Source organism: Natrix helvetica, assembly GCF_964273705.1.
Source record: "Natrix helvetica genome assembly, chromosome: 1".
NCBI classification, from domain to species: domain Eukaryota; kingdom Metazoa; phylum Chordata; class Lepidosauria; order Squamata; family Natricidae; genus Natrix; species Natrix helvetica.
Window position 1 is genome coordinate 134,684,457 of NC_138548.1, and position 26,670 is coordinate 134,711,126.

The 26,670-nt window shown below is 39.6% G+C and overlaps 1 protein-coding gene across 9 annotated transcripts in view; it reads right to left on the reverse strand.

The window, feature by feature from the left end:
- Positions 1-26,670, reverse strand: part of SEMA5B (semaphorin 5B) — a 532,760-nt gene that overhangs the window by 74,772 nt on the left and 431,318 nt on the right. For all 9 annotated transcript variants that reach the window (XM_081938785.1, XM_081938788.1, XM_081938787.1 and 6 more), the window contains 2 exons: positions 23,845-24,052; positions 18,307-18,514 (listed from right to left, as the gene is read on the reverse strand). In XM_081938785.1, coding sequence (XP_081794911.1) covers positions 18,307-18,514; positions 23,845-24,052 — 416 coding nt within the window. The remainder of the gene's footprint in view (positions 1-18,306; positions 18,515-23,844; positions 24,053-26,670) is intronic.

Consider the following 26,670-nt stretch of genomic DNA (forward strand, 5'->3'; position numbering starts at 1 on the left):
GGGGAATCAAAATTTCTTTTAATTTATCATTCATTTTTCTATACAGGTAGTCCTCAACTAATGATGGTTCAAAGTTACAACAGCACCGTGACATGACCGTTCTTCACACTTATGACCATCGCAGCATCCCATGGTCATGTGATCAAACTTGAGATGCTTGGCAACTAGTTCGTTTTTACAATGGTTGCAGTGTCCCAGGGTCATGTGGTCGTCTTTTGTGATCTTCTGACAAGCAAAGTCAATGGGGAAGCCAGATTCGTTTACCAGATGGGTTACTAATTTAACAGCTGCAATGATTCACTTAAGAGCCGTGGCAAGAAATGTTGTAAAATGGGTAAAACTCACTTAACAAATGTCTCACTTAAGTCACATAAGCATTGGGCTCGACTGTGGTCATAAATCCAGGACTACCTGCATTCCCAAAGTATAGACTTGACAAAAGAGTCATCAACTAATTTTAAATCAAGTCCTCATGCATCCCCTCACCCATCCCTATTTCCACCTCCCTTCATCCTTATTCCCTCCCTTCACCCATATCATGTTTTCCCTATCCATTTCTCCCCACATACACATTCCTCTGCTTTTCTCTTTCCTTTTCCAACAGCCATCCTTGCTTCAGATCTTTCTTTTACTTGTTTTGTTCTCCTTCCCTTTCAGCTCCATGGTCCATTTTCTATGTTCATTTTCAGGCCTCCTGCTCCTTCTGAGCCCATTTTTGCCAGGGCTCCCTCTCAGCTATCTTGAGTGAGTATTGCCCAAGTTGGAGAAAGCCACCAAGTACACCTGTAAGCAGAGCCCATGCTGGGTAGGGGCTCACCTGAATGCATTCAAACCTTGCAACAATTGTGCATAGTGGGAACATTCCTATTGCTCTGGAAGGAATAGCAGAGCATCAGATTAGATGGAGTAGTAGGGCTTGGGGATATCAAGGGACCTAAAAGAGGGGGTAAAATGTTACAAGGTAAGTTATGGGCCTAACTGAATGGTTTTATAAGCCAGACTCTGTTGTGGGCCTCTGGCTCCCACTTCTATTTTATGGGATACTTATTTTCAGCAGACCAGAAAAAGGAATACATCCACTAATTCTCAGAGGACATGTGGGAAAACTTGACAGATGGAAATGTAAATATATTTTGGATATATCTGGGACATCTTGCAAAGTTCACTAGAGTGAGACATTACAGTAGCTCATTCAAGACACTGAATTCCATGGAGGAAAATAATAAGAAAGGACATTTACAAAGCAACCTAAACAGCTTAGTAACAGAACATCTGAATTTTCCATATAATCCTGTCCTGTTGAAATGTGCAATGAGATTTTTCAACATAAACTTTGTAATATCGTGTAGTTTGTAATTAGCAAGGCAGGGAAGTTGTGCTTTGTTAGAAATTACAGAAATATACACATAGGATATCCAGCCAGCTTGCCTACGGTGAAGGCTATTGGGAGTTATAATTCAATCGCATTTGGAGAGTTTTAAGTCCTCCAATCTTCAGGGAAAAACACTTCTAAAAAAATGCTGTCCCACCTAGGTTGATCTATATGGGCATTATATCAGCAGTCTGACAACTCATGAAATATACAATACATACAATCCAACCTCTTGAAGCTATTTCCTCCTCCTTCATCCATTTTTCTTCTGCTTTTATGAACGATTTTTTGACAACCAGACACCCAGGTTTTGTCAAATAGTACAAATAGCTCACATCAGTTTTACTCAAAGAAAATTGCTATTGTTTTATCTGCTGAACTGTTTGTTTGGGTTTTTTTTTTTGAGGGGTTGTTTAATAAATTATTTTTAAAACTTATTTTCAAATATTTTAATATTGATTTTCAGTTCTACAAAGACACCTAAAGAACGACATTAGAAAAGCAAGAAAATCAATGCCATTAAAAAAAGATTTCTTATATCCCGTTTTCTGGATGAGTGTGGGGAAAGAGAGATTGATAAGAATGATACCCACTTTTTTTTTTCTCCTAGGAGCAAATGTAACTAAGAATGAGACTTTAAATGGTAAGAATAAAGTGGGAAGAGAAAGCTTAGACTGGGATGACAAATGGGACCCTCTTATTAGATCGTCTCTCAGGAATGCCAGGGATACAATTTAGTATTTGGTCTACTCTGCCAACAATATACATATTCATGCTTTGTGTTACAGCATAGATCATTTCAACACCCACATACTTTATTTGCTTTATTTGCTTTTGTACATGCTTTATTTTACAGCATGAGAATTACTGTGGCTGCCCATTTTACCGTGGGCAGCCACAGTAAAAAGAAGTGACTAACTGTGAAGAAGCAAAATTATGTCAAATTGTAAACATCTACATCAGAAGTGGTATTCAGCATGTTCTGACCAGTTCTGGAGAATCAATAGCGGAAATCTTGAGTAGTTTGGAGAACTGGTAAATACCACTTCTGACGGGCCCCGCCCCCATTTATTTCCTGCCTCCCGAGTCCCAGCTCATCAGGAGGAATGGGGATTTTGCAGTAACCTTCCCCTGCCATGCCCACCAAGCCACGCCCACAGAACCGTTAGTAAACAAAAATTGAATCCCACCACTGGTCTACACTGCATCTCAGCTCAACTTCTGACATCTGCCAAGCCTGTATGATAAATGGAGATTTATTACAGACAATTTTTGGCAATTGAATTCAGTCTGGTGATTTGGCTTCTGCTAAAATATAATAAGAAATAAAATTAGTAAGGCCTCTCATATTGGACCTTTTCATCCTTCATATTTACATTTGTGTATCTTGGGCCGCTCATCTTTCATGTTTACATTTCCAGATTCTTTTAAAATACAGCTTGCACATGTTTTCCAGGGAATGAATAAGTCTATCCGTAGAGATAAAGATGTTCTATTCCATCAAGCAACCATAGGAGCATCTCTAAGCTTAGTTAATTTAATCTTGGTGATTAGTGCTCAATTCTCTTTATTATTATTTTTGTTGGTGAAAAACAAAAATCCACAGGGTGTATTGCCCCTCAGTATGGGATGTCTAGTTCCAATTTGATTATTTTCAGCACTGTTGACAAATTGTAGACAACATATGCTAACCAAACTGTTGTAAACTAGCTGATGCAAAACAATGATCAAGAACATATCTAAAGATTTTCTATTGAAATTTATAATTATACTGGATTATTCTTTTTTACTGCAGTCTTTCAATGATCTTCACTAATCAGGATGTTTTTCAATATTACAATTGACAAATTATCCAAAGAATTGATTTAACTATGATCTGCTGAATAAGCCACAATGGCCTGGTCCACACTTAATCCTTAAGTCTTAAACTCTGGTTTATACATAATGTGGCATGGTCCACACGTTATTCTAAGTCAAAAACCAACAAAGTGGTTGGTGGCCCTGACATCCCTGAAGGATTATTCTTCTTTTCTTTTAGGAGCTCAATAAAGTGTGCACAGCACTCCCTTCTCCCATTTAATTCCCCCCTCCCCCCAGTAACAAATTGTGATTTAAAACATTAAGGAGTATTTGCAGCTTATACAAAATGCTTTCATTGGAACTGTAATTTCTTTTTTATATATATAATTTTATTTTATTTTATTTTTGTTACATAACAAAAAGTCCTTTTGTGAAAAGAGTGTCGCCCGAATTCCATTTCCACAAACACATAATTCATTCCACACTATATTTCCACTATTTCCAATTTTTAACCGTATTTCTTTTCCTCTCATATTTTCCAATTTCTTTTTTTTTTTTTTTCAAAAAGTTTTATTGGTTTTTTTAAAAACATTTATGTGGAAAAGGGTAGGTGGAATTACAAATTTTGGCAGTTGCAAATGCGGCAGACGCCCCCTCCCTCCAAACTCCTAGATTACATCAAAATATCAAATCTTAATACATAATCATAAAAAGTCAGCATCTTAATTCTAGAAAGAATAATTTTCAATCAATTTATATAATTATAATATATAGTCTAGTTATAAATTCATTTTTACTTTCGGTCTGTTTATAACATTGTGATTTTCTTATTTATTTTTGTGATCTGAGCTTTCTTGGTGTTGCCCCTTCACCCCCCGCTGGCAGAGCTCCGGCCCCTCCCGTGTCCTGCGTAACCGTTGTGGTGTCTTCTGTTTTTTCTAGGTTGGCTTTATTTTTTTCCATAAAGGCCTGTGCCTCTATGGGTGTATTAATTCTGATTCTTGTCTCCTCCCAGAATATCAGCATACCTTCAGGCATCAACCATCTAAACCACACCCCCTTCTGGTATAATTTATTCGCCAATTGCGAATAATTTTTCCTTTTTTCCCTAATTTTTTTGGGAATCTGCTTTAGAATGGTTATCTCCCTGTCACAGTATGTCAATGTTTGCCCCCTTTGCACACCCAGAATTTCATCTCTTGTGGTTTTCCTAAGGAATTTAATGTGAACCTCCCTGGGTACATTATGTGTTCTGGCATATGCTGAATTCACTCTATAAGCTAGGTCTATCTCCCATTCCATCTGCTGTTTATCTTTGTGTATGTATTCAGCTAGAATATTAGTCATAATGTCCCTTATGTTTTCCCCATCTGCTTCTATTACATTTTGAAATCTAAGATAAAGGGACATTCTCTCAAACTCTATTTTCATTTGTTGGATGTCAAGTTCTTTGTTCCCCTTCTGTAAAGCCTCTACCCCCCCCCTCGCCTCCGCCACCCCACCCTCCACAAGGTCCAGTCTCTGTGAGTTCTTAAAGATTTGGGCTTGGTTCTGTTTAATTTCATCTTTCATTTCCCTTAACTGTTTCTTAATTTCCTCCTGGCCCTGTAGAATTTGTTGAAGCATTTGTTGAAAGTCTATCTCTGTAGTCTTGGGTTGCATCAGTTCTGTTATCTTTGACTGTGTAGCTGGGCTAGACGTTGCAGACGTTGGGGCAGAAGTAGCAAATCCAGGCTTTCCAGGAGGTGGTCTTTTTGGAGACATGGTTTTTAAAGCAAGGAAATCAGTCAAGATAGAGACTGGGCAGCTGGAGAAGTAGAGCAGGCAGGCGAATCCAGAAGGCAGAGGATCCAAACAGATGGGGATTTCTTTAGTCAGTCTAGTAATAGATGAAAATTTTTTCCCCAAAGAGTTCAGAAAAAAACAATCCACAAGAGATTCCTCTGGGTGACTCGGAGACAAAGACCGGAAGCCTGAATTTTAAAGGTGGAGTCAGGTTTCACAGTTCATGAAGACAACGGAAGTGTGCCATCTTGCCCTGCCAGCTTTGGGCTCAGAGGCATAATAAGGTTTTAAAAGTTCAGAAAGTTCTCAGTTCACCCATAGATTCTGGAGCTAAGTCCAATGAAAGTCACTTTTATGAGGGTGAGGCATCATTAGTTGGCTCTCCCCCCTCCTCCTTCCCCTGAGGGCGAAAGCAAAATCTTCTCAAGCCGCTTGTCCAAGGGAGGGGGGGAAATCCCCCTCCCTCTAGCCGCACCTCTAGCAAAAGTCCGAAAGTTTAACTTTTTTTTTAAAAAAGATGCTGAAAAGTCCATAAATTCAAGGTAGAGGGAATGGAGAAGGGAAGCCTCTCACCACATTGCCGCTGCTTCGTTCAATAGCGCGTTCTCCGATCGGCATGGGGCGAGGCGCGCGCACACGGGCGCCCTCCGAGACTGCTCCCCGGTGCCTAGAACGAAGCGGAGGAGCCCCCGCCAGCCGCCGCCGACGCCAGGACCCTCCGCGAGCCGTTCCCTCGGCAGGACACCTCTCCGGGGCGTCCTGTGCCCCCCCAGAAGCGGGGGAAGCCCACTGGGAGAGCGGGAGCAGGCAAAGGCTTGCCTGTCGCCGTAGCCGCCGGAACCGGAAGTCCGGAACTGTAATTTCTTATACCTCTCTTTGGCCAACCTTGTCAAGTCAGGATAAGTACTTTATATGACTGATGTGCAATCAAGACATTACCAAAGTAACAAAGTTTGAGAAATATTACATCTGTATCCCATTAGACCTTTTACTGTGACTTTGTGGGAGCTATTTCTCATGACTGCTAGCCCCATAAAATAATGGTGTCTATTTCTAATGGCTAACTAATTGGCCTCTTCCTTCCTATGTGCAATACAAGTGATAAACCAAGAGTGCAAGAAAACATACATCTGGGAACAGTCTTTGAAGATGGTATCAATTAGCACAAGTAAACTTTTCACATAACAGATGAGTCTTGTTCAATAAAGACTGGTTCATGCTGCCTTTTTAAACATGATTATATGGATCCATAAATACCTTATTAAGGAAATATGAAACTATTTCAAAAATATTAGAGGATTACAATATTAAGAATATGCAATAGCAAGTTTATCTCAGCAGATTATTTTTTCTGATGGCTGGAATAATAATAATAATTTATTAGATTTCTAGACCGCCCCTCTCTCCCCGGAGGGACTCGGGGCGGTGTACAGGAATAAATTTAAAAAACCATACAAACAATCGTATAAATAGCTAAAAATCAGATTAAACAACCCCTGTACGAATTTATAAAAGTTAAAAACAGACCATAAAACCAATCATAAAATTTAGAAATAAAACTGAGGTGGGAAAGGTGGAATTAGGCCAAGCCGGCTAGCCAGAATTCAAAATAGAGATTCAGGTTTTCCAAAACCTGGAATATTTTCCTGTTTAAATTATTTCCACTTAGCATATCCATTCCAATATTCATCATTTTCTATAATTATCTGGGCTACATTATTTGATGTGAGGAAGGGAGGGAATCCCTCCTTTTCAGCTTTTAGATCAATCCCCTGAAAAACACATTCCATACTTTTTTAAAAAAAAATTGGCAAGTTGCCTTATGTAGACAAATTAAGAAGATTACACAAACTAATGGGATCAGAGCTAGCAATGGCTGATAAGGAAAGAGACCTTCGATAACGGTGAACAGTTCAATGAAGATGCTGACCCACTGTGCATCCACTATGCAATCTCCATAACTGCAGATTAGGGATAATAAAATATTGAAATCTGAGATACCTATAACATAATGTGCACATATAAATCAATGGCATGATTATATCTGTAATACTGTGTGCAGCTCTGGTTGCCATACCTCAAAAAGGATGTTGGAGAAGTTTCAGAGGATGGCAACTAAGATGATCAAAGGACTGTAAGGAATGAACATCTTGTGAATATTGTTTGCAATATTTGGGCCTTTTTACTCTAGAGGAGAGGCAAAGAAGAGGAGCCATGATTGGAGAGCATAAAAGTATGGTGTTCATGGTTAGATAAAGTGGATAAAGAGTAGCTATTTTACTCTTCCTCAAATATTAGACCACACGGTCCCCAAGTGAAACTGAAAGAATCAGATAGACAAAAGGGTTTTTAAAATACAATTTGCAATTTAGCTCTGGAATTCATTACAATGCGATGTGAACATGGCTACCAGCTTGGCTGGCTTCAAAAGCAGGTTGGACGAATTCATGGAAGTTATAGGATCAATGACTATTAACCTTGGTGGGAGTGTGCCTGCCTTTGAAGGCCATCTGCTGGGAACTGGTCAGCCTTCTTGCACAGATGGTTCACCACTGAGAGAACAGACTGTTGGCTTAGATAGGCCAGGAGTCCAATTCAGCAGGGTACTGCTTATTATTCTCATGCGGAAACATTTCCATGGAAAATTTTAATCCTGGAAATTTTTCTGGTCCACATATCTCTTTATAAACACGATTCCTGCCCTAATGATACCCTCTTCTGAAAATGCAGCTCCGGGAGCAATGAAAGATATTCCACCACTACAGACCAGTAGCAAATGCCTAATGGTCAAATCAAGTCAGATATATGCTCTGAAAACAAAGCCAGAAGGGAGACATCATCAAGCAGTGTCGGAGTAATTCCATGAAGAGGAAATAAGAGCAAACAGTTTGAGGAGAAAATGTCAACAGCGTAGTATCTGTCCCGCTCTTTGTTCATACTATACCTCTGAGAGCTCCCAAGATATCCTGGAGCCTAACATCTGGTGAGAACGCTAGCGCGCCTAAGTTTAATCAATGTTAAGATCAATTTGTCTCCTGGGTTTGATCCGCTTTCCTCTCCTCCCAACCACGCTTTATCCCCCATAGTCAGATTGGGAGGATTCCAAAAATCCTGAATAATCAAGACTTCTAATCAGCCTTGAGGGTGTAAACAACTCACTGCTATCCTGAAAGCAAAATGAAGCCAAAAAAACATAAACAAGGTTATGGTATTCCTGCCTTAAGGGCACAAAGTTCTCCACTGTATGAAAACCTTTCTTTCTTTAAAAAAAACATCAAAAGTTAATGTGCTGAGGATGAACTTTCTGTAATCCCCCCTCTCTCCCTCCCTCTCTCTCTCACACACTCTCTCTCTCTCTCTCTCTCTCACACACACACACAAAGACCCACAGACTGAAGTAGGTGTGAAAAAGAGGAAGAATATCTTGCTTCCCTTCTGCAACTATTTATTGGCATGTATTAAACATAAGCTCAACAATAGGCTATAAATCACTACCTAGGAAAAATGCCAGGCGGAAAGCAATAGATGAAATTAAAACATCTTTCTTGATACAAACAAGTGCTGAAACCGATACAAAGCTAGTCAGAAAATTCATTGCCAGGGGTGGGGATAGCAGGAATCTCCCCCCCCAAAAAAGCCAAGGTTTTGAATGAAATATCCTTACAGAGCAGTTTTTTTTCATTACCCCATATACAAAATAGGGCAGGCCTGCCTTTGTTTTCTTAAAAGATTCTGCAGAAATGGCAATTTTTGCAAAGTGCATTCCCCATTATTCACAACCATACAATGAACTTATAAAAGTTAAGATTGCTGCTCTATTTCTTCCTGATCACAAAGAAGGGATCAAATTGAGTTCAAGGAACTTTTATACCTGACCAATTCAGCAAGAGAAATGAGTATCGTTCACAAAAGCATCACTATATCTGAAAAGGTTTTCTAACCATGAGAACTGAGAAAGCTACATAGTTCTATTCCTACTCAACTGAATAGCTCTAAGCTTTTCTAATGGACTGCACTGAAAATTAAGGTTTAGCCAGGATCCCCAAGCATCTCATATTGGGAACTATCAATACAATATCCATCTTTTAGAACTGACGCCTGAAACAAGAGGTAGGAATAATGCAGTAGTTTGAGTAAAGCTTGACTTCTAATGACTTAACAGGAATGTCCAAATATTTTTCTTAACAACTATACAAAAGAGGTTTTCCACTGTATTCTGCTTGGAATATTATACCTGCTTCTGTTTTGAAATTATAAGAGTCATAGTCATAGTCATTCCATTCCACACCAGGGAAAATAGATGATTTCAAAAACTGCATAATGAAAAGATTTGTGAACACTGTGCAACAGAGTGTCAGAGTGGGTCCAGATCCAAAGATTAACCCAAGATTTCCCATAATCATAGAGTTGGAATGGGCCACTTAGACCAACAACTCCAACCTCCTTTCAGTCCAAGAATCTAAACTCAAGCACATTAATCATAGAGTTGGAATGGGCCACTTATACCAACAACTCCAACCTCCTTTCAGTCCAAGAATCTAAACTCAAGCACATTAAACAAACTGCTTCACTTTAACAGTTCTAATTGAGGGGGAAGAGGGCAATGCTTCCACAATTACTGTCTTTTTAAAGAATTCAGTTGAAATCTACACTCTGGCAATTTCAGTCCATTACTTAATATCCTATAGCCTGGAATAAGGGGACATATTCTCAGGTATTTTCAAGTCTATCTTTAAAATGGTATATAAAGTCCCTTTAAGTCCTCTCTGCCCCCTAGGAGGCAGAGAATTTCTGTTTTTACACAATATCCTGTATTGTATTTTTATTTACATTATGTACAAAAGTTCTACATTTCCCCTTAGTTTCATTTTGTCAAGGTTAAATACACCAGCTCCTTCAATCCTTTACAGGCCCTAATTTCTGGTCCCTTGATTATATTCACTGGTCTTTTCTAAGTCTGTTTTAATTCCTCTGAATCAGAGGTGGGTTGCTGCCGGTTAGGCCGAACCGGTAGTGGAAGTCAGGCCTGGGTCGCAGAACTGGCAGGGACGCAGGCCTGCCATGCTCACGAACCGGTTCCCTCTCTGCCACTGGGCCGCTGCCATTTTGGATTTTAGGGACTGCATGTGCGCATGCACGCAGAACAATTTACATTGAACATCACATACGGGTGTGGTTTGCGAACCAGTAGTAAAACTGGCAGCAACCCACCCCTGCTCTAAATACTCCATAAAAGTGCTCAAAACTGAGTGCAATAGACGAAGTAGGTTCTGATTGAAGTACAATAGAGTAGAATAACTATTTCTCATAATTTGGAATATATACCTTGACTGACCCATCCTAAAACCACATCTGATTTTTTTTGTGACCACATCACAGTTCTGTTTCACATTCTATTTGCAATCAACTATTATTATACGATCTATTTACACAAACCTTGTACAAGGTTTGTACAATTACTTGTATAAATTTAATAACAAAATCACAGTTCTTTAATTCTTATATTTATAAAACTCCATGCAGTTTTCTTGGTAATTTCTTTTATTTTAAAATGATTCTTAATGGTTTTTAATATGTTTGTACATTAGTCTTGATTTTATTGGAATCTTGTTGTTTCTACCTGTAGTGAGATGCTCAGAGTCGTTTAAATAAAATGGGTGACATACTACTTATTTTTCAGAGTATAAATGCACTTCCCCCCTTAAAAAGGGTGAAAATTTGGATGCATCTTATACATCAAATGTAGCCACACACACACACACCAGCCCCCACCCTTTGGCCTCTGCCTCCCAGCAATTTACCTCCTTGCAGCAAACGGGGAAAATGGGGCTTGCGGAGATGGCAATAGGCTATGACCATGATGGAAACCTATGGCATGCGTGCCACAGGTGGAACACAGAGCCATTTGTTAGGGCATGCAAGGCGCTGCCCTGTCAGCTAGCCAGCGCACATGTGCACGCTGGCCAGCTGACTTCAGCCTTGTTTTCGCCCTCCGGAGTCTTTAAGGTGAGTGTGAAAAACTGGCCCCATGGGCAAACAGGAAGTTCAGGAACGGACTTCCGGTTTGCTCTTAGGGTCATTTTTCACCCTCCGAAGCCTTCAGGGAAGCCTCCTGAAAGCTCTGGAGGTCAAAAATTGACCCAACAGAAAAACTGAAAGTCACAATTTCTGAACTTCTGGGTTCCCCGTAGGTCCATTTTTCTCCCTCTGGAGCCTTCAGGGAAGCTCCTGAGGCTTCCAGAGGGCGTTCAGGGGGGGCGTGGAGGCTGTTTTCTCCCTCCCCAGGCTCCTATAAAGCCTCTGGAGCCTGGGGAGGGCAAAAAAATGTGCCAAAAGAGGTGTGTGTGTTTGTTGGTCTTCCACGCATGCATGCGTGGGGGGAGCACATAGGATTATGGGTATGGCATTTATGTGCATGACCCCCTGCACTCTCCCCACTTTTGGTATAGGAGCCAAAAATGGTTTGCCATCACTGGGCTATGGCAATTCCTACAGCCTGAAAGAGCTGATCATTGGGAGGCCCGTGTTGAAACTGAAGTCCTGAGTCCTTTTGGAGAAGGGCGGCATATAAATCCAAATAAACCAGATAAAAAAAACAACCAGAAATTGAAAGTGAAATGGGCTGTTGGCTGTTTGCTGCAAGGAGGCAAATTGCTGGGAGGCACAGGCAGATTTTTTTTCCCTTGTGCTAATCAGGCTAAACTGAAACAGGCTGTTTGTTGCAAGAAGGTAAGTCAATAATTATAAATGCCTATAGAATGTTCAAATTATTAGACTTGTTTTTTAAAGACTGCTTTATTATTGTTCTAGACCAGGGGTGGGGAACTGTGGCTCTTTTGCGACTTGTGGACTTCAACTCCCAGAATTCCAGAACCAACATAGCTGCCTCAGGAATTCTGGGAGTTGAAGTCCACAAGTCGCAAAAGAGCCACAGTTCCCCACCCCTGTTCTAGACAATTTAACAAAATGAACAAGCCTTTTAAAATAAATGCTTGATCTGAAGAGGCCCAGGCTATTGTATCTTCTTTCAAACAGCAGAGAATAACGTATACTTCCAGAAAGCCACATCAATTTTAACAGCATCTGTACAAATATAGTCTGAAATGTAATACCACAAACTATTGTCTGTACTGTTTGCTGTTTGCTGCAAGGAGGCAAATTGCTGGGAAGCAGAGGCAGATTTTTTTCTCCCTTGTTTTCCTCCCCAAAAGCTAGGAGCATTTTATACTTCGGAGTATGAATTAATAATAGTAATAATTACAACAACGAGAATAATAGCAGTGTTACGTAGCTTTACACTGTTTTCTTCCAGGGCACTTTTCAATTTCCATAGCCTTGGGATTTCCTGATGGTGTCCATTAGCCAGATCCAATTCTGCTTAGTTTTTTGAGACTAGCTTTAAACAGCTTGAAAAACGTCTAACATTTCCATCTCTAGAAACCAGGTGAAAATTCAGATCTGTCAGCTTTTTTTGCAAGGGTTTAAAGGCAAGGTCACCAAAGGTACACAAATCTGTTGTCCATGAGGCTTCTGAGCAATAGGAATAAACCCAGGAATGAAAATTGGAAAGAAAACAAATAAGAAAGAATCATTTTCGAGGAGCCAATGTCGCAACGATACGGACGTGCGGTCTTGATGCTCCAAGACCGCAGCCAATACTTTTGCCGCTGGGTGGTCCAATCAGACCTAAACCATCCCGCAGAGATGGTGAACAGGAAGAATACGTCTTGCTGATCTCAGGGATATTGTGATATCCCTGATCGATCCAAGAGAAGTTCTTCAAGCCGGCGACAAAAAATCCAGCCATTAGGTTGATGAAGTCAGGGCGGCTCCAAAACAGAAGGATACGGAAAGAAAAAGTCTTTCCAGCTGGTAAGGATTTTTTACCGCTTTAAAAGAGACTGTCTATAAAAAACTTAAAATTAATTTAAATTGGAGAACAGAAGAAATAAGTGGCGGAATTACATTTGGAGTGGTTTTGGACAGTGGGTTATCTTACTTTTTAAATGCTATGTTCATGGATGGAATTTATGCAAGCCTTTTAAAATGAATGCATTTTCTTCTATTTTTTTCTTTTTTATTCTTTGTAACCTATGGACTAAAATTCTCCTCTTTCATTACAAAAGATACAAAAAGAAACAAAGAAAATTGCAACAATAACACTGCTACTCGGAGGCTGGAGGTTTGTGTATTGGAAATGAAACACTCTTACTTTTCTCACTGATTATCCTAGCTTGGCACTCCAAGGTCTCACTGCTTGTTTATAGAGAGTGATAAGAAGAAATGCATATAGATGTTCCTTTGAAGTATATCTTTAACCAGAGAAAAGTAAAAATAAAACTTTATTGTGAATCTATGCTTAATCTTGTTAAAACCTTCCAAGCTAGAGCAGCAGTGTTTGTTACCTGGAGATAATGACACAATTTCAACAGCAGAAAGAAACTTTAAGTCTGCAGAAGATATTCTTAGAAATACAGAAATTATCAAACACATTTGAGAGGATAGAAAAGAAGTTGGAAGACTTAGAGCATTTAATAGTAAAATATGATGAAGAAGTTGGAGATGTTTATCAAGTGGAAAAAATGGTGGTTAGAATCCTAAAAATCGAAGAGGAAAATGACTATAAAGAAATTAAATTTGCTGATATTTATGGTGATTGGTTTGTCTCTGAAAATGGAAAGAGTGGAATACTGAAAGAATAATTAAATGGAGCGGAACTCTACCCCAGATGGCAAGACACAGAAGATGGAAAAACAAAAGAATTTATGGATTTAAAGAGAGAAATTTTATTAGCAACATCATTGATAACACTACCGACAATCTAAGATAAGCTGATTAACGAAACAGAAGAAGGGCATCGAAATTACATGAGAGATTTTATAAGCAAGGAGTTGCTAAGAGGAATCCATACAAATGTGATTAAGGAGATGATTAGAGGACTGACACCACAAATGGCAGAAGATACGAGACTGTTTTGCTACTGGAAAGATACAGGTTGACAGATGGAAAAGTATAATTTAAAACTAGCTAAACTTAGTGAAATTTAGTGACAATAGATATAGTTAAATAAATAATTGATAATGATAATAATGTATACAATCTGTAGTGTTATGATAAGTAATAATTGGATATGAATATTGAATGGTACCCATGAAAGGAAGATTAGAAACCCTTTTGGATTATATATAAAGGTTAATAAAAAAGAACTAAGTTAGATACAGTTAAGTCTTGATTATTAGGGGGAAAATGATATGATACAGGATATAGTCAAATAAAGGAGGGATAATGATAACAATGTGTGTGTGTGTATGTATGTATGTATGTATGTATGTATGTATGTGTGTGTATATATATATATATATATATATATATATATATATATATATATATATATATATATATATATATATATATATATATATATATATATATGTACAACATAAGGAAACTGGATGTAAATTGTAAACAGTGATTTGGAAAGGAGGATTAGAAAATTTTGTTATTAAATATTATGGATGTTTAGCTAGAATAGGACATAAGGATTCAGTGTTATTGGAGGATTTTAGAAATAGTAAGTGAAATGCCAGTATGTGGTTATGTATTAAATCTTGGTATATTTTATGATGAAGGATGTTTAAACAATTATAGCCAAATGAAAATGGAGGTATGATGACGGTAACATGTATAAATATCTGAGTTAAAATACTTGAGTTAATATGAATTATGCTTGATGACTGTGGAAGAGATGCACGAAAGCCTTTTGTAACCAACTTTTGTAACCATACTTTCTACAGGATATAAAGAAGGAAGATTTTATGTGTTGTGTTTGTTTTGAAAATAAAAAATAATTTTTTTTTATTTTTTTAAAAAAGAAAGAATCATTTTCTTTTCCATCTCTGAGCCGACAATGTAAACATGTTCCTTTTCCAAGTGTCACCTTTGCGTGAAATGAGTGATTGGCTTCAAAAATGCATTAAAAAAACTGGCATTTTGACCTGAAATACTACATCCCATGTAGATGCTGGCAGGGAAACATTCAAGCAGCTTACAACATTTTCACTATGATGTCATATTATAGATGGTTCAAACAGAGAGACAGAAGGACACTATTGTTTTGGACAGCTAAAATATTATGATGGATTCCCAGTTAATTCTATTCTTTTCTGCCTCATCCAGAATAGTCATCTACTAATGCTACTTCAATACAATTCATATTTTTAAACATTCAACTGGAAGAGGATTTGTTCAGACAAAAATGTAATCTGCATAAGCAATATGTTTATTGCTGGATATGTTACCTCACATATATGCTACAGTCATGTGTTTCTTTTTGTGATAGTGGTGTTTCTGGAGAGATGAGCAAAGGATGCCAGAAAGTGTATGTCAAGAGTACATCATCCCAGCAGGGTCACTCAAGGTGTAAAAGTCATCCCAGCTACTCAGAAAATGTAAGCAGTCACTTATATTGGGCAGCAACATTATGGGAGGATGCTGGAAGTAGATAGAAAATTATCATTTCACACTGTGTAGGAGAAAGCTATGGACAATCAATCTATATTTTAGCAAGAAAACAACATGGATAGAATATATAAAGTAATGGAGGGCACAAGGTCGGATGATGGGCTCCTTCATTGTGGCATTCAACAGGATTTTTTTGAGTACAAAGGATGCTTACGACATGGCTACATTAAAGCTGCAGGACATCTAGTTGCCATGTAGTTAAAGAAAATCGAAAGCAGCGAAGACAATTATAGTGGGGAAAATGGAGATGAGCATACTTCAAAAAAGGGTTGGACTACTTTGTGGTAACCACAGAAATCAGTGGCTATAAGCCTTGATGGCTGTGTGACTACTTTTGAAGCTGGGAGATTGATGGCCTCCCTTGTGCAGTTGTTTGATCAGTGTAAAAACAGGCTATTGGACTGGATAGACTAGGGGAGTGATCCAGCATGGTATGCTTATGTATTTAAGAAGCATGTACATGGAAAAGCTTGACACCATGAAAGATTAAATAAATAAACCAATTACAGTTTGGCATTTTAGTTATCAGTGAATTCAAATGGACTGGAATTGAACATTTTTGAATCAGAAGGTCATACAGCACTGAAGACATGAAAAATAAGGAAGGAACAGTGTTTTTATCATCAGGAATTATCCTGGAAGCACAGCGTTTGAGTACAATGTATTCAATAATATGAATTAGATTTGCAGACAGAGATTGAATAGGGCAGTTGTTCAAGTTTATATTCCAACCATTAATGGAAAAGAAAAGGTGGTTAGCCAGATAGAATATGCAAGGTGTTGACTGAAAATTGAAATGCCTAAAACATTACAGAGGAAAACATACCGTATTTTTCAGAGTATAAGAGGCACCTTTTTTCTCAAAAAAGAGGCTGAAAAATCTGAGTGCATCTTATACATCGAATACAGCATTTTTTGCCTTCTGAAGCCCCGTCCCTTCACAAAAATGGCCATGCATACCTTTATGGAGGCTTTCAGAGAACTCCTGGGGGCTGGGGAGGGCAGAAATGAGCAAAAAATGGGCTGTTTTTTGCCCCCCAACAGCACTGTATAAGCCTCCATAAGGCTATGCATGCAATTTTCTTTGCGAAAAACAGGCCGGTTTTTGCTCATTTTTGCCCCACCCCCACCCCGGGAGCACTCTGCAAGGCCCCCCCCCAAGGCTATTCATGCCTTTTTTTAAAAAATCCAGACCTGTTTTCATGAAAAACGGGCCGTTTTGGGGAGGTTTGCACAGTGCAAAAACTTTTTTTCCCTTTTGGAAAGCTCTTTAGTTAGAGTGATTGATGAGAATTACATTGATCAAGTGCTGTGCCAGCAGAAACAAGTCTTAGGTGCTGCAGATTGTCAGTGATTTCTTTGTCCAGCGCATGGATAAATACACCTGGAAACATCTACCTACCTACCTATTCTCTCTCTCTCTCCCTACCTACCTACCTACTGTATTTCTCTCTCTCTCTCTCTCTCTCTTTCTCTCTCTATATCCCTCTACCTACCTACCTACACCCTCTCTCTCCCCCCTATCTATCTACTGTATTTCTCTCTCTCTATTTCTCTCTATCCCTCTACTTACCTACCTACACCCTCTCTCTCTCCCTACCTATCTACTGTATTTCTCTATTTCTCTCTCTCTATCCCTTTATCTATCTATCTACCTAACTAACTACTCTCTCTCCCTACCTACCTACTGTATTTCTCTCTTTCTCTCCCTCTCTATCCCTCTATCTACCTACCTACTTTTTTTTAAATTTGCCTCTTCAAAACCTTGGTGCGTCTTATACTCCGAAAAATACGGTAACTGAACTGTATGGTAATTCTTGAAATGAAGCAGGAATTTCTCTTATCAAACTCTGCCAATCCAATGATTTCTTCCGTGCTAACCTAGTCTTTAAGTAACTATATACAGTACATAAACTTCATCAGATAGTATATAAGGAAAATTGACTAAATTATTGGTACATGGAAATTCTCAGTGATAATAGCAAAGATGTGGCTAAACTGTTGGACAGATCAGAATTGTGCAAGTTCTAAGACAAGCTACAGCAGAAGAAGTTTCCATGGTAGTCTACGAGGTTGACTGCATACCCACCATTTTCAAGAAGAACATCTGGAATTGCTTTGAAATCCTGAATCTCACTGATATGGAACCAGAAGAACTGAGGAATGAAGCCAAAGATACTCTCTACTTTCAAAAATGTTTAGTATTATATGAAATTAGAGCAGCAATCCAACGTAACACTGAAGAGTGGTTTGTAAGCTTCTGATTTGCCTTTTGATCAACCACAATTTTGCCTATCATTCAAAGCAACACACTGTGGATAATGTTGGCTATGACTCATTTGAATTAAGATAAATTACTCCGGATAACTTTCAAACATCCAATGAAGTAGGGAAGAAGCCCATGACTCCACCCACTGCTACAGCTTCTCCTACTTCACTTAAGTTCGGCAAGTCCAGTCATACCTATATCGGATCCATTCATAACGTAACTGGGGCTTCAGAGTAACAATTGTGAGAACAATACTTGCATAATACAGAACAGACAAATAAAATTGGTGTCAATTCCAGAATGTATAAGAAAAAAAGGAATAAACTACATGTCTTTGTACATTGCATTGATTTCTAATTGGGACTAATGAGGATGCATTAAAAAAAGAACTGCTTTCAAATTATTGTCTTTGTTTCGAACTATCCATTCAGGGCAACGTTTTCTGCTTTGTTTGAATGATGACGAAAGGTATTCTAAAATGAATCAGTAGCAATATGTTTCCCTAGTGCTTTTCTTTTTAAGACAGTGTGAAATATATCCGTCCCATAAATTTTCTTACCCTTCTGTTCTATACATTGAACATCTCTCCAGGGGGATCTTTAGCACTCCATTATTCAAACCAACAAACAACGATCTGCCACTGTGCAATATTTGAAGACTTTGGATTGGCTCCTTTTGGCTGGCGGGAAGTATCTCCATTTCCTCTAAATAACAACTCTTCAGGCTCTTATTAGTAGTAGAGAGTGCCTTCAAAATGGTGCCATGCTCTAGCAAAATGAGAAACACAACACTAGGTGTTAATTTATTTTAGCGTAGGTAGGTAGTCCTTCACTTACAACCATTTCTTCAGTGACCAAAGTTACAACAGTATGGAAAAAAGTGACTTACAATCTTCTTCACAATTGAGACTATCACATAATTCCCCAAATCATGTGCACTTGGCAACCAACATGTATTTATGACAGTTACAGCGTTCTTGGATCAAGTGATTGCTGTTTGGGATCTTCCCAGCCAGCTTCTGATAAGCAAAGTCAAGCTGATTTCCCTTGTGACCATGTGGTTCATTTCACTAGAAAAGTGATTTGCTTAATAACTGTGACAAAAATGGTCATAAGATTGGGTATGTGTCACTTAACAATCACTTTGCTTAGCCACAGAAATTGTGGTCCCAATTGTGGTGATAAGTCAAGGACTGCCTGTGTACACCTGTTTTACAACTCTGCTTCATTCTCATTTCTTGCTTCTTTTCTTTTTTTAAATGTACAAATAAAATACAGGTTAAACATGTGATTTTTCATTTTTGGAAAATAAAACAGCATTACTGAATTTCCTAACAATCGATATTCTTTATAAGCACAATGTGGCCCAAGCACATATCATAAATACGAGAGAAGCATTTTGAACAAATCAAAGGATACCAAAAAGTTGTTACTCCCTGAAGCAGATAAGGATAAGACTACCAACTCTTGGAACACATCTATATTTATCAGTATGCCTTTACTGCAAGCTAGCATTAATGTATCCTGCAGAACTCACATAAAGCTGTATTAGTACATTCTCAATTTGTTTTGCTCTAATATACTAGCATTGGAAATACAATTACAAATTCACAAGGAACACTGTACATGATTTCCACCGGAAAATTAGAACAGTGTAAACACAACTGTTTTTTACATGGCCCAGTGGCCAATCATGTGTTATAACTGATGGACAGCTTATATATAGGCTTACATTGTAGTAGACCTTTGAGCTGACTCTTAACGTGGCTATGACATTAGTCTTGAATAGACAGTGATGACTTAGCAGATTTGAGCATTATGTATCAAATAAAATGTGTAATTGTATTTGCAGCTACTATGTACATTTACTGAACTCAACTCAGTTAACTTAGATCAACATCTAAAAGAGAACATCGTGTAGATGAGAGTCTTAGTCAAAACAGAGACAGGCCTTTGCGGTGTTTCTGATTGGATCTAGGGAATGTACTTCAGAGCTCAGGCAAGCATAAGCACCTGTATAAACGCCTCAAAAAGGCTGGCTTTTTCCTGGCATAGCGCAGGACTACATGGATTGAGCAGCCATGTAGAGGTTATATATATGTGGCATTTTAGAAAACATGTGCCAAAATCCATCAGCAAATGAGTTAAGTTGGTAGTCATAGGATAAGATGATCGATCGTGTATTGGGGCTCAGAGATTGGAGGAGGGGTTCTGTCCTTTGAGGGGGAATTGAGGTTAAACTATAGATTTAAGGTCCAAGATATTTATGGAAACTTATTTCCCTGCATCTATGCCCCTGTTGCTTAGATTGTTGCTGGACCTAATTAAAAGTTAAACTGCAATGGAACAAACCACATTCTAAATAGCAAATTGCTGGTACAGACTCCTCCCTGGAAGAAATAGAGTAGAGAGATGCAATTAAATTAAGAGACACAGCTTGAGATTTGTTCTCTCAAGAACTACCACCCCAGAGAACCTTATGTATTACCTGGAGGAAGGAACAAATGGTGAGTGAACAAAGTACCATCTCTATCTAGCTATCCCTCTCTTGTAGAAATCAGGCTTCATAAAGATGCTAAGGACAGAGAGATTCTGGAGAGCATTTTAATTGAAACAGACCATTTCTGTTTGTTGATTTATTTACAGTATAGTTGTTTTATTTGTGAATTATTTTACCTTATTTCAAATTGTTCTTTTAATAATTGGGATTTGATTTTATATTGTTGTTGCAATTACCATAGGTGTTTTAAATTGTTTTTCTGTATCATGTTAACTCAGAGTAGTTTTGATTGTGTGGGAGACAAATGGAATGATAGATAGACAGATGATAGATAGATAGATAGATAGATAGATAGATAGATAGATAGATAGATAGATAGATAGATAGATAGACAGACAGACAGACAGACAGACAGACAGACAGACAGACAGACACAGATATTGTATTTTATATTGTCAACTTGACTCTTTCACATGTTGATTATTATGAGTAAACCAATGAAAAGGAACATTGTGTTTAGGATTACAACTTTCTTTAAAAAAATGCCCCAGTGCAAATTAGTTTGTAGTTTCATGTTTAGAAAATATTCTTTTATCAGATAGACACAGTGTGACTTTCAATTAGGATTTCCCAACTCAAGAAAATAATGTGTAGTCATGGAATAAATTATAGTAGCACTTAGAGGATCAATTCGTCTTAACATAAAATCAACTTTCTCTTAATATATACTCTTTTTAAAAAAAAATGGAACCAGAGCATAAATTATGTTTTGCCAAAATATTAATCTTGAATTTTGTAACAAAAGTAAATTATTTTTATAAAGTCCAGGGACTTATCCAAGGTTCTTCTATCTTTAAAAAAAAAGCCAACACTGAAGATCAACCTAGTATTTAAAGCTTAGTAACAAGCATCACATGATTAAGGCACTTCACTGATTACACCAGAATAGCAATTATTAAGAACATGGAAACCTTTCTACTAATCACTACACTAAAATAACTTTAAATTCAGAGAAATTGAAAATAGTTCTGTGATTTTCAAAAATAAATTTAAATACGGTAGATGTAGAGGAGATGTACATATGTGTGGATTTTTATGTAAATGTTTATATGACATGTATGTTTTAGTCAAAGGAGATATAGAAGACATGGCAGAATGCATGTTTTGCAGGTCCAAGAACCCAAGTTTAATTTCGGGGGGGGGGGGGATGAATCTTTACCTAATGCATTGGAGAGTTGTTGCCAATTAGAATAGATAATATTAAGTTAAACCAAGCAGGATTATGTTAAAGTCAGGAAATTTAGTGCTCCATACATATTTTGAATTAAAATTCCCAAAGCCTCAGCCAGCATGACTAATGAATTAAGTTGCTACAAACTGTTGAATACTGAAAAATCACCAAAATGTTACCTTAGTTCCTGTATAGCACAAATATGCTTCTTACAATCTATAACTGTCTATGCTTTTACCTAAATTGCTATCCAAGTGCAAAGCAATTTAATATTCCTTATCTGAGAGCCTGGGTGTATGTACAAGAAAGCTGGCAACATAGAGATATTTAGTCTGCGTATATCCACCCGGGTACTTTGCTATCTATTTGCTATCCCTTCTAAAACAGAACCTTTATTCGGAAAACATTTGTTGTTCATAAAAATCCCATTTGGGAAAATATTAGGTGATTCTATTTTTGTTTATAGTAGGTCTCTTCTCCATTAGCCTTTGATAAAGGCTCTGCTTACTTTTGGGGAGGTGCATTTCTTTCTTTTGAAAGGGATGCCAGGAATGAAAGAATGGGACAAGCTAAACTGCAGGAATACAACCATAATTTTGGTAGAAATGAATCACAGACTCGGTGAAAGGGGGGGAATCTGGATATAATTTCTGCTCGATAAAGGATCTGCTATAGGTTTTGGACTGATAGCTATCCAGCCTCTACCTCTAGTGATCTCTAGTGAAGGAAGGGACAGGGATGGTGGTGTTTTCATACCACTTCATGAGACAACTTAATACAATGAGGCAAGTATGTAACTACTTGCTACTACTAACTACTTTTACAGTAATTGATCAGACATGCTCTTACTACAAAAAGGTAATCCTCGATTTAACCACAATTTGTTTAGTGAAGATACAACAACACTGAAAATGGGACTGATGACTGGTCTTCACACTTATGCCTGTTGCAGTATCCCCATTATTACACAACAGTGACGGGCGGTGAGGTTTATGGCTGGTGAGGCTGGTGATGTCATCAGGAAGGCGGGGACTGGGACGTGTGCAGGAGGCTGAGGCAGCCTCAGCCTCCTGCACACATGGTCCCATTCCCCGCCTTCCTGAGTCAACATGAAGGGGACCGCGGAGCACGAGTCGGAGCGCGCTCCACGGTCCCCTTCATGTTGACTCAGGAAGGCAGGGAATCGGACCACGTGTGCCTTTTCCCTTTCCCCCCCTTTTTTTCTTTTCATGATGAGAGCGGTGAGGCTCTGCCTCCCCTGCCTCCCCTGACCGTACGTCCCTGTTACACAATCAAAATTCAGGTGCCTGGCAACCAGCATTTATTTGCAACAGCTGCAGCATCATTGGGTCACTGATCACTATTTGCGACCTTCCCAGCCGGTTTTCAATATGCAAAATCAATGGGGGAAGTCAGATTTGCTTAATGACTATGTGATTCATTTAACAATTGTGGCAAAAAGTTTGTAAAAATCAGGCATGACTCAATTAACGACCACCTTGCTTAGTAATAGGAATTCAGGTCCCAATTGTTGTTCATAATTCGAGGACTACCTGTATTCAGTTTCACTCTCATATTTTACCTCCTTAATTACCATCACTACAATCGCCAGGAGTGGAATGAGATGGAAGAAACAATAATGATCTAAAAATAAGGTCCCTAGAAACCAGGGAAACTATTTTACTAAGATTATATGTTGCATTCAGGATTCATTGCTTCTTAAATTCATCTCTTATTCTTGGTTGGCTTATATCCTACTCGTAAGGATAGTAACTCATACTCATAGGAGCCGTGGTGGCACAGTGGTTAGAATGGAGTGTTGCAGGCTAACCATGTCCACTGCCAGGAGTTCGATTGGCTCAAGGTTGACTCAGCCTTCCATCCTTCCAAGGTCAGTAAAATGAGGGCCCAGTTTGTTGGGGGCAGTATGCTGAGTCTGTAAACTGCTTAGAGAGGGCTGTAAAGCACTTGGTGACTTGACAGCTTGTAAAACTAGCATAGCAGTAAAACAGGCTCAAACAATTCAAAACAATAGAATCAGTAGAGCAGTTCAGATTGGTAGCAACCTTTAACTTTGGACTTATCTTCATGTCACCTTTTGCAGTATGTATCTGAATTGGTAATTGCCCTTTTTAAAATATATATATATATCCTTCATCTTATCCCTAATCCAGACTCAAGATAGATTAGTGCATCTCAGCCTTGACCATTTTAAGACTGTAAAACAGTATATAAGTCTAAGTCCTATTGCTATAAGCAAAGATCAATTTTCATAGCATTTTTATTTTTGAAAATCCCCCATGTAGAATTTAGATGAACGGATCAATGGAAGATAAGAAAAGCTCCTCTGGTATGGAGCGCACTCACCTGTCCCAATGTACATCACATGATAGAGAGTATCCTTGCCCTGAACAATGTCAACCACCAGTTTGGAAAAGCGGATGTTGTCTTGAGTAACATATGGATCCACAGAGACGGGTTGCACCACATCATTCATTAGGAACAAGCGCTGAGCATCCTGCAGGATCCTTTCTGTTAGATTCTCATTGGGGCCATCATCATTCAATACTCCACACTGAGGAACAAGAAGAAAGAAACAAAGGTATTTAGTCTCATATTATTTAACTCAATTATTTAAAAGTTTACCTAAAATATTATTGAATAAATTGTTCTGTCATTCTTTTGTAAGTACCTTTCGTTTATGCAGGCTATCATAATGTTATCCCTGTCATACCCCCATCGGAGCCTTGAATCTGCAAGGGAAGACGAGCCGGAAATGGAGACGACAGAGAGTGAGGGGGGGCGTCATTGGCTTCAGAAGAAAACTGGGAAGGGCAGGGCCAGTCAGCCCAGGGCTTTTCAGGATTAGAATGGCTTGTAGGCATGAAGGAACAGGGGCAGGAGGACCAAAAGAGGCTAAGCAATGAGCAGAACAGATAGAGCTCAGGCAAGGAGCAAGGACTATCCCCTCCTGATCCTCGAGCACAAAGAGAAGAGAGAAGGCGAGAACAGGGCAGACTGATCTGGCTACTCGGGAGGAGAGTGCCACACCCTTCTTCACAAGACACATCTGGGTACTGTGACTTAAGGAGGCACTGTGGGGTGGGGCATTTGTCTAGAACAAACATTGAATCTGTGGAGCCTCGTGTGCATTTGCTGACGTCTGGAGATTACTACGCTCTGTCTTGTGTGCATTGCCTGGTCTTGTGTGCCTTGCCTACCTCATTGGACTTCTGGCCTTAGTTACTGCTTTGTTAGCCTTGCTTACTGCACTTCTGGCCTTGGTTGTGTGTACCAAAACTGTGTTTATTTTTCAATTGCACAGATTTTCATATTAAAAACCGTGTTTCCCCGAAAATACAACATGTCCTGATAATAAGGCCATGCCACATTTTTTGGGTGGGCAAAAATGTAAGCCCTCCCCCGAAAATAAGCCCCATGGGAAAAAACCCCTCCAACCAGCAAAGCACCATTCACTGACCTAGTGGTATCCCAAAGGCACCAAGCCAAGGGACCGGGGGGGGGGGGGAAGGCTCACGTTGCTTAGCGCCTTCAGGATACTGCTAGGTTGGTGAGTGGCGCTGTGCCCAACTGGAGAGGGGGGTTGTCGGGCACTTGCTCTCTTGCGAGTGGGCTCCCGAAGAGCCGGGCACAGCCTCAGGGTTGAACTGCTGTATTGCGCTGTCGCAGCAGCACTACACAGCAGCCATGAGATGACCACGCTCATAAGCAGCCGCCCGGCAATCCCCCTTTCCAGCCTTGTACAGCACCATTTACTGACCTAGAGGTATCACCAAGCCGCATGAGTGTCTGTTCGCCGCCCTCCGGCTCCTGTGGCTTGGCCCCTTTGAAATGCCCCTAGATCAGTGAATGGAGCTCTGCATGGCTGGAGAGAGAAGTTGCGCAAGCAGCTTTTCTGCTTCCCGCTTGCGCATCTCCCAGCCTCACGATGCCCTTGCCTAACTCTCCCTGCAGAGCCAGGGCATCTTCTCTGCCACCGTCGCATGGCTTTTTCTGTGGCTTCCAAAGCACAGAGGTAGGGTGCCGAGTCTTCCGGAAGTTGCCACTCTGGGAATACACTCTATGGTTGTACACTCTGGGAGTATGCTCTGCCTCAGCCAGCCCACAATCATAGAGTGTATTCCCAAAGCGGCCACTGCAGAAAAACTTGGCTGCGGATCTCCGGAATTTGGAAACCGGAGAATAGGTTATGCTGGGATCGCGGCAGCTGCACACTAGCCCTGCAGGGAGAGCTGGGCCAGGGCATGGTGAGGTTGGGAAGCACACTAGCTGGGGATGGAACAGGCGCTTACTCAACCTCCCTTTCCAGCCAGGCAGAGCGCCATGTACTGACTTAAGGGTATCCCGAATGCATCAAGCCGAGGGAGCCGGGGGGATGGCAGTGCACCACGCGGCTTAGCGCCTTTGGGATATCACTGGGTCCATGAGTGGTGCTCTGCCCAGCTGGAAGGGGGTTTGCCAGGGGCTGCTTGTGAGTGTGGTCACCTCATGGCCGGTATGTTGTGCTGCTGCAACAGTGCAACACAGCTGTTTGCACTGAGGCTGTGCCTGGCTTTTCGGGCGCCCGCTCGCAAGAGAGCAGCCACCCGGCAACCCCAAAACAATAAGCCCCCCCGATAATAAGACCCAATCAATATTTTGGGGGTCAAAAGAAAATAAGACCCTGTCTTATTTTCGGGGAAACATGGTATCCTGCTTGAAAGCAAGTGAGGAATTATTTTTTTCTCCAATAATTTTTTCCCACTCACTATATTATCTTTGTCTTCTTCTGAAGGCTTCATTCACCTTCTGCTCCTTCTCTACTTGAAACATTCTCTAATTTTTTTTTTACAATCCTGTTATCCACCATTATTACATTCCTTTTTGTAAGATTCTTAACTTGGCTTTGTAATCTTTTTATCCTTCTTTTGCAGTGCAAATTTTATTCTTTTTAAAGGACTACAAAATGTCCAGAATATCCCTCAATGCTACTTGAGTTAGGAACATAACAGACCTCCAACGAACTGGTATCTGACGGGTGTTTAGCATAGAAAAATAGGAATGGAACCAATGAACAAATATTTGCAACTCCCCCCCCCCCCACACACACAAAGGCAGGCAGCAAGCAAGGCTACAGCAGCAGGCATACAGTTGATAGCAGGTCAGCTGTGGGTTTTCTGCTGAAACACAACC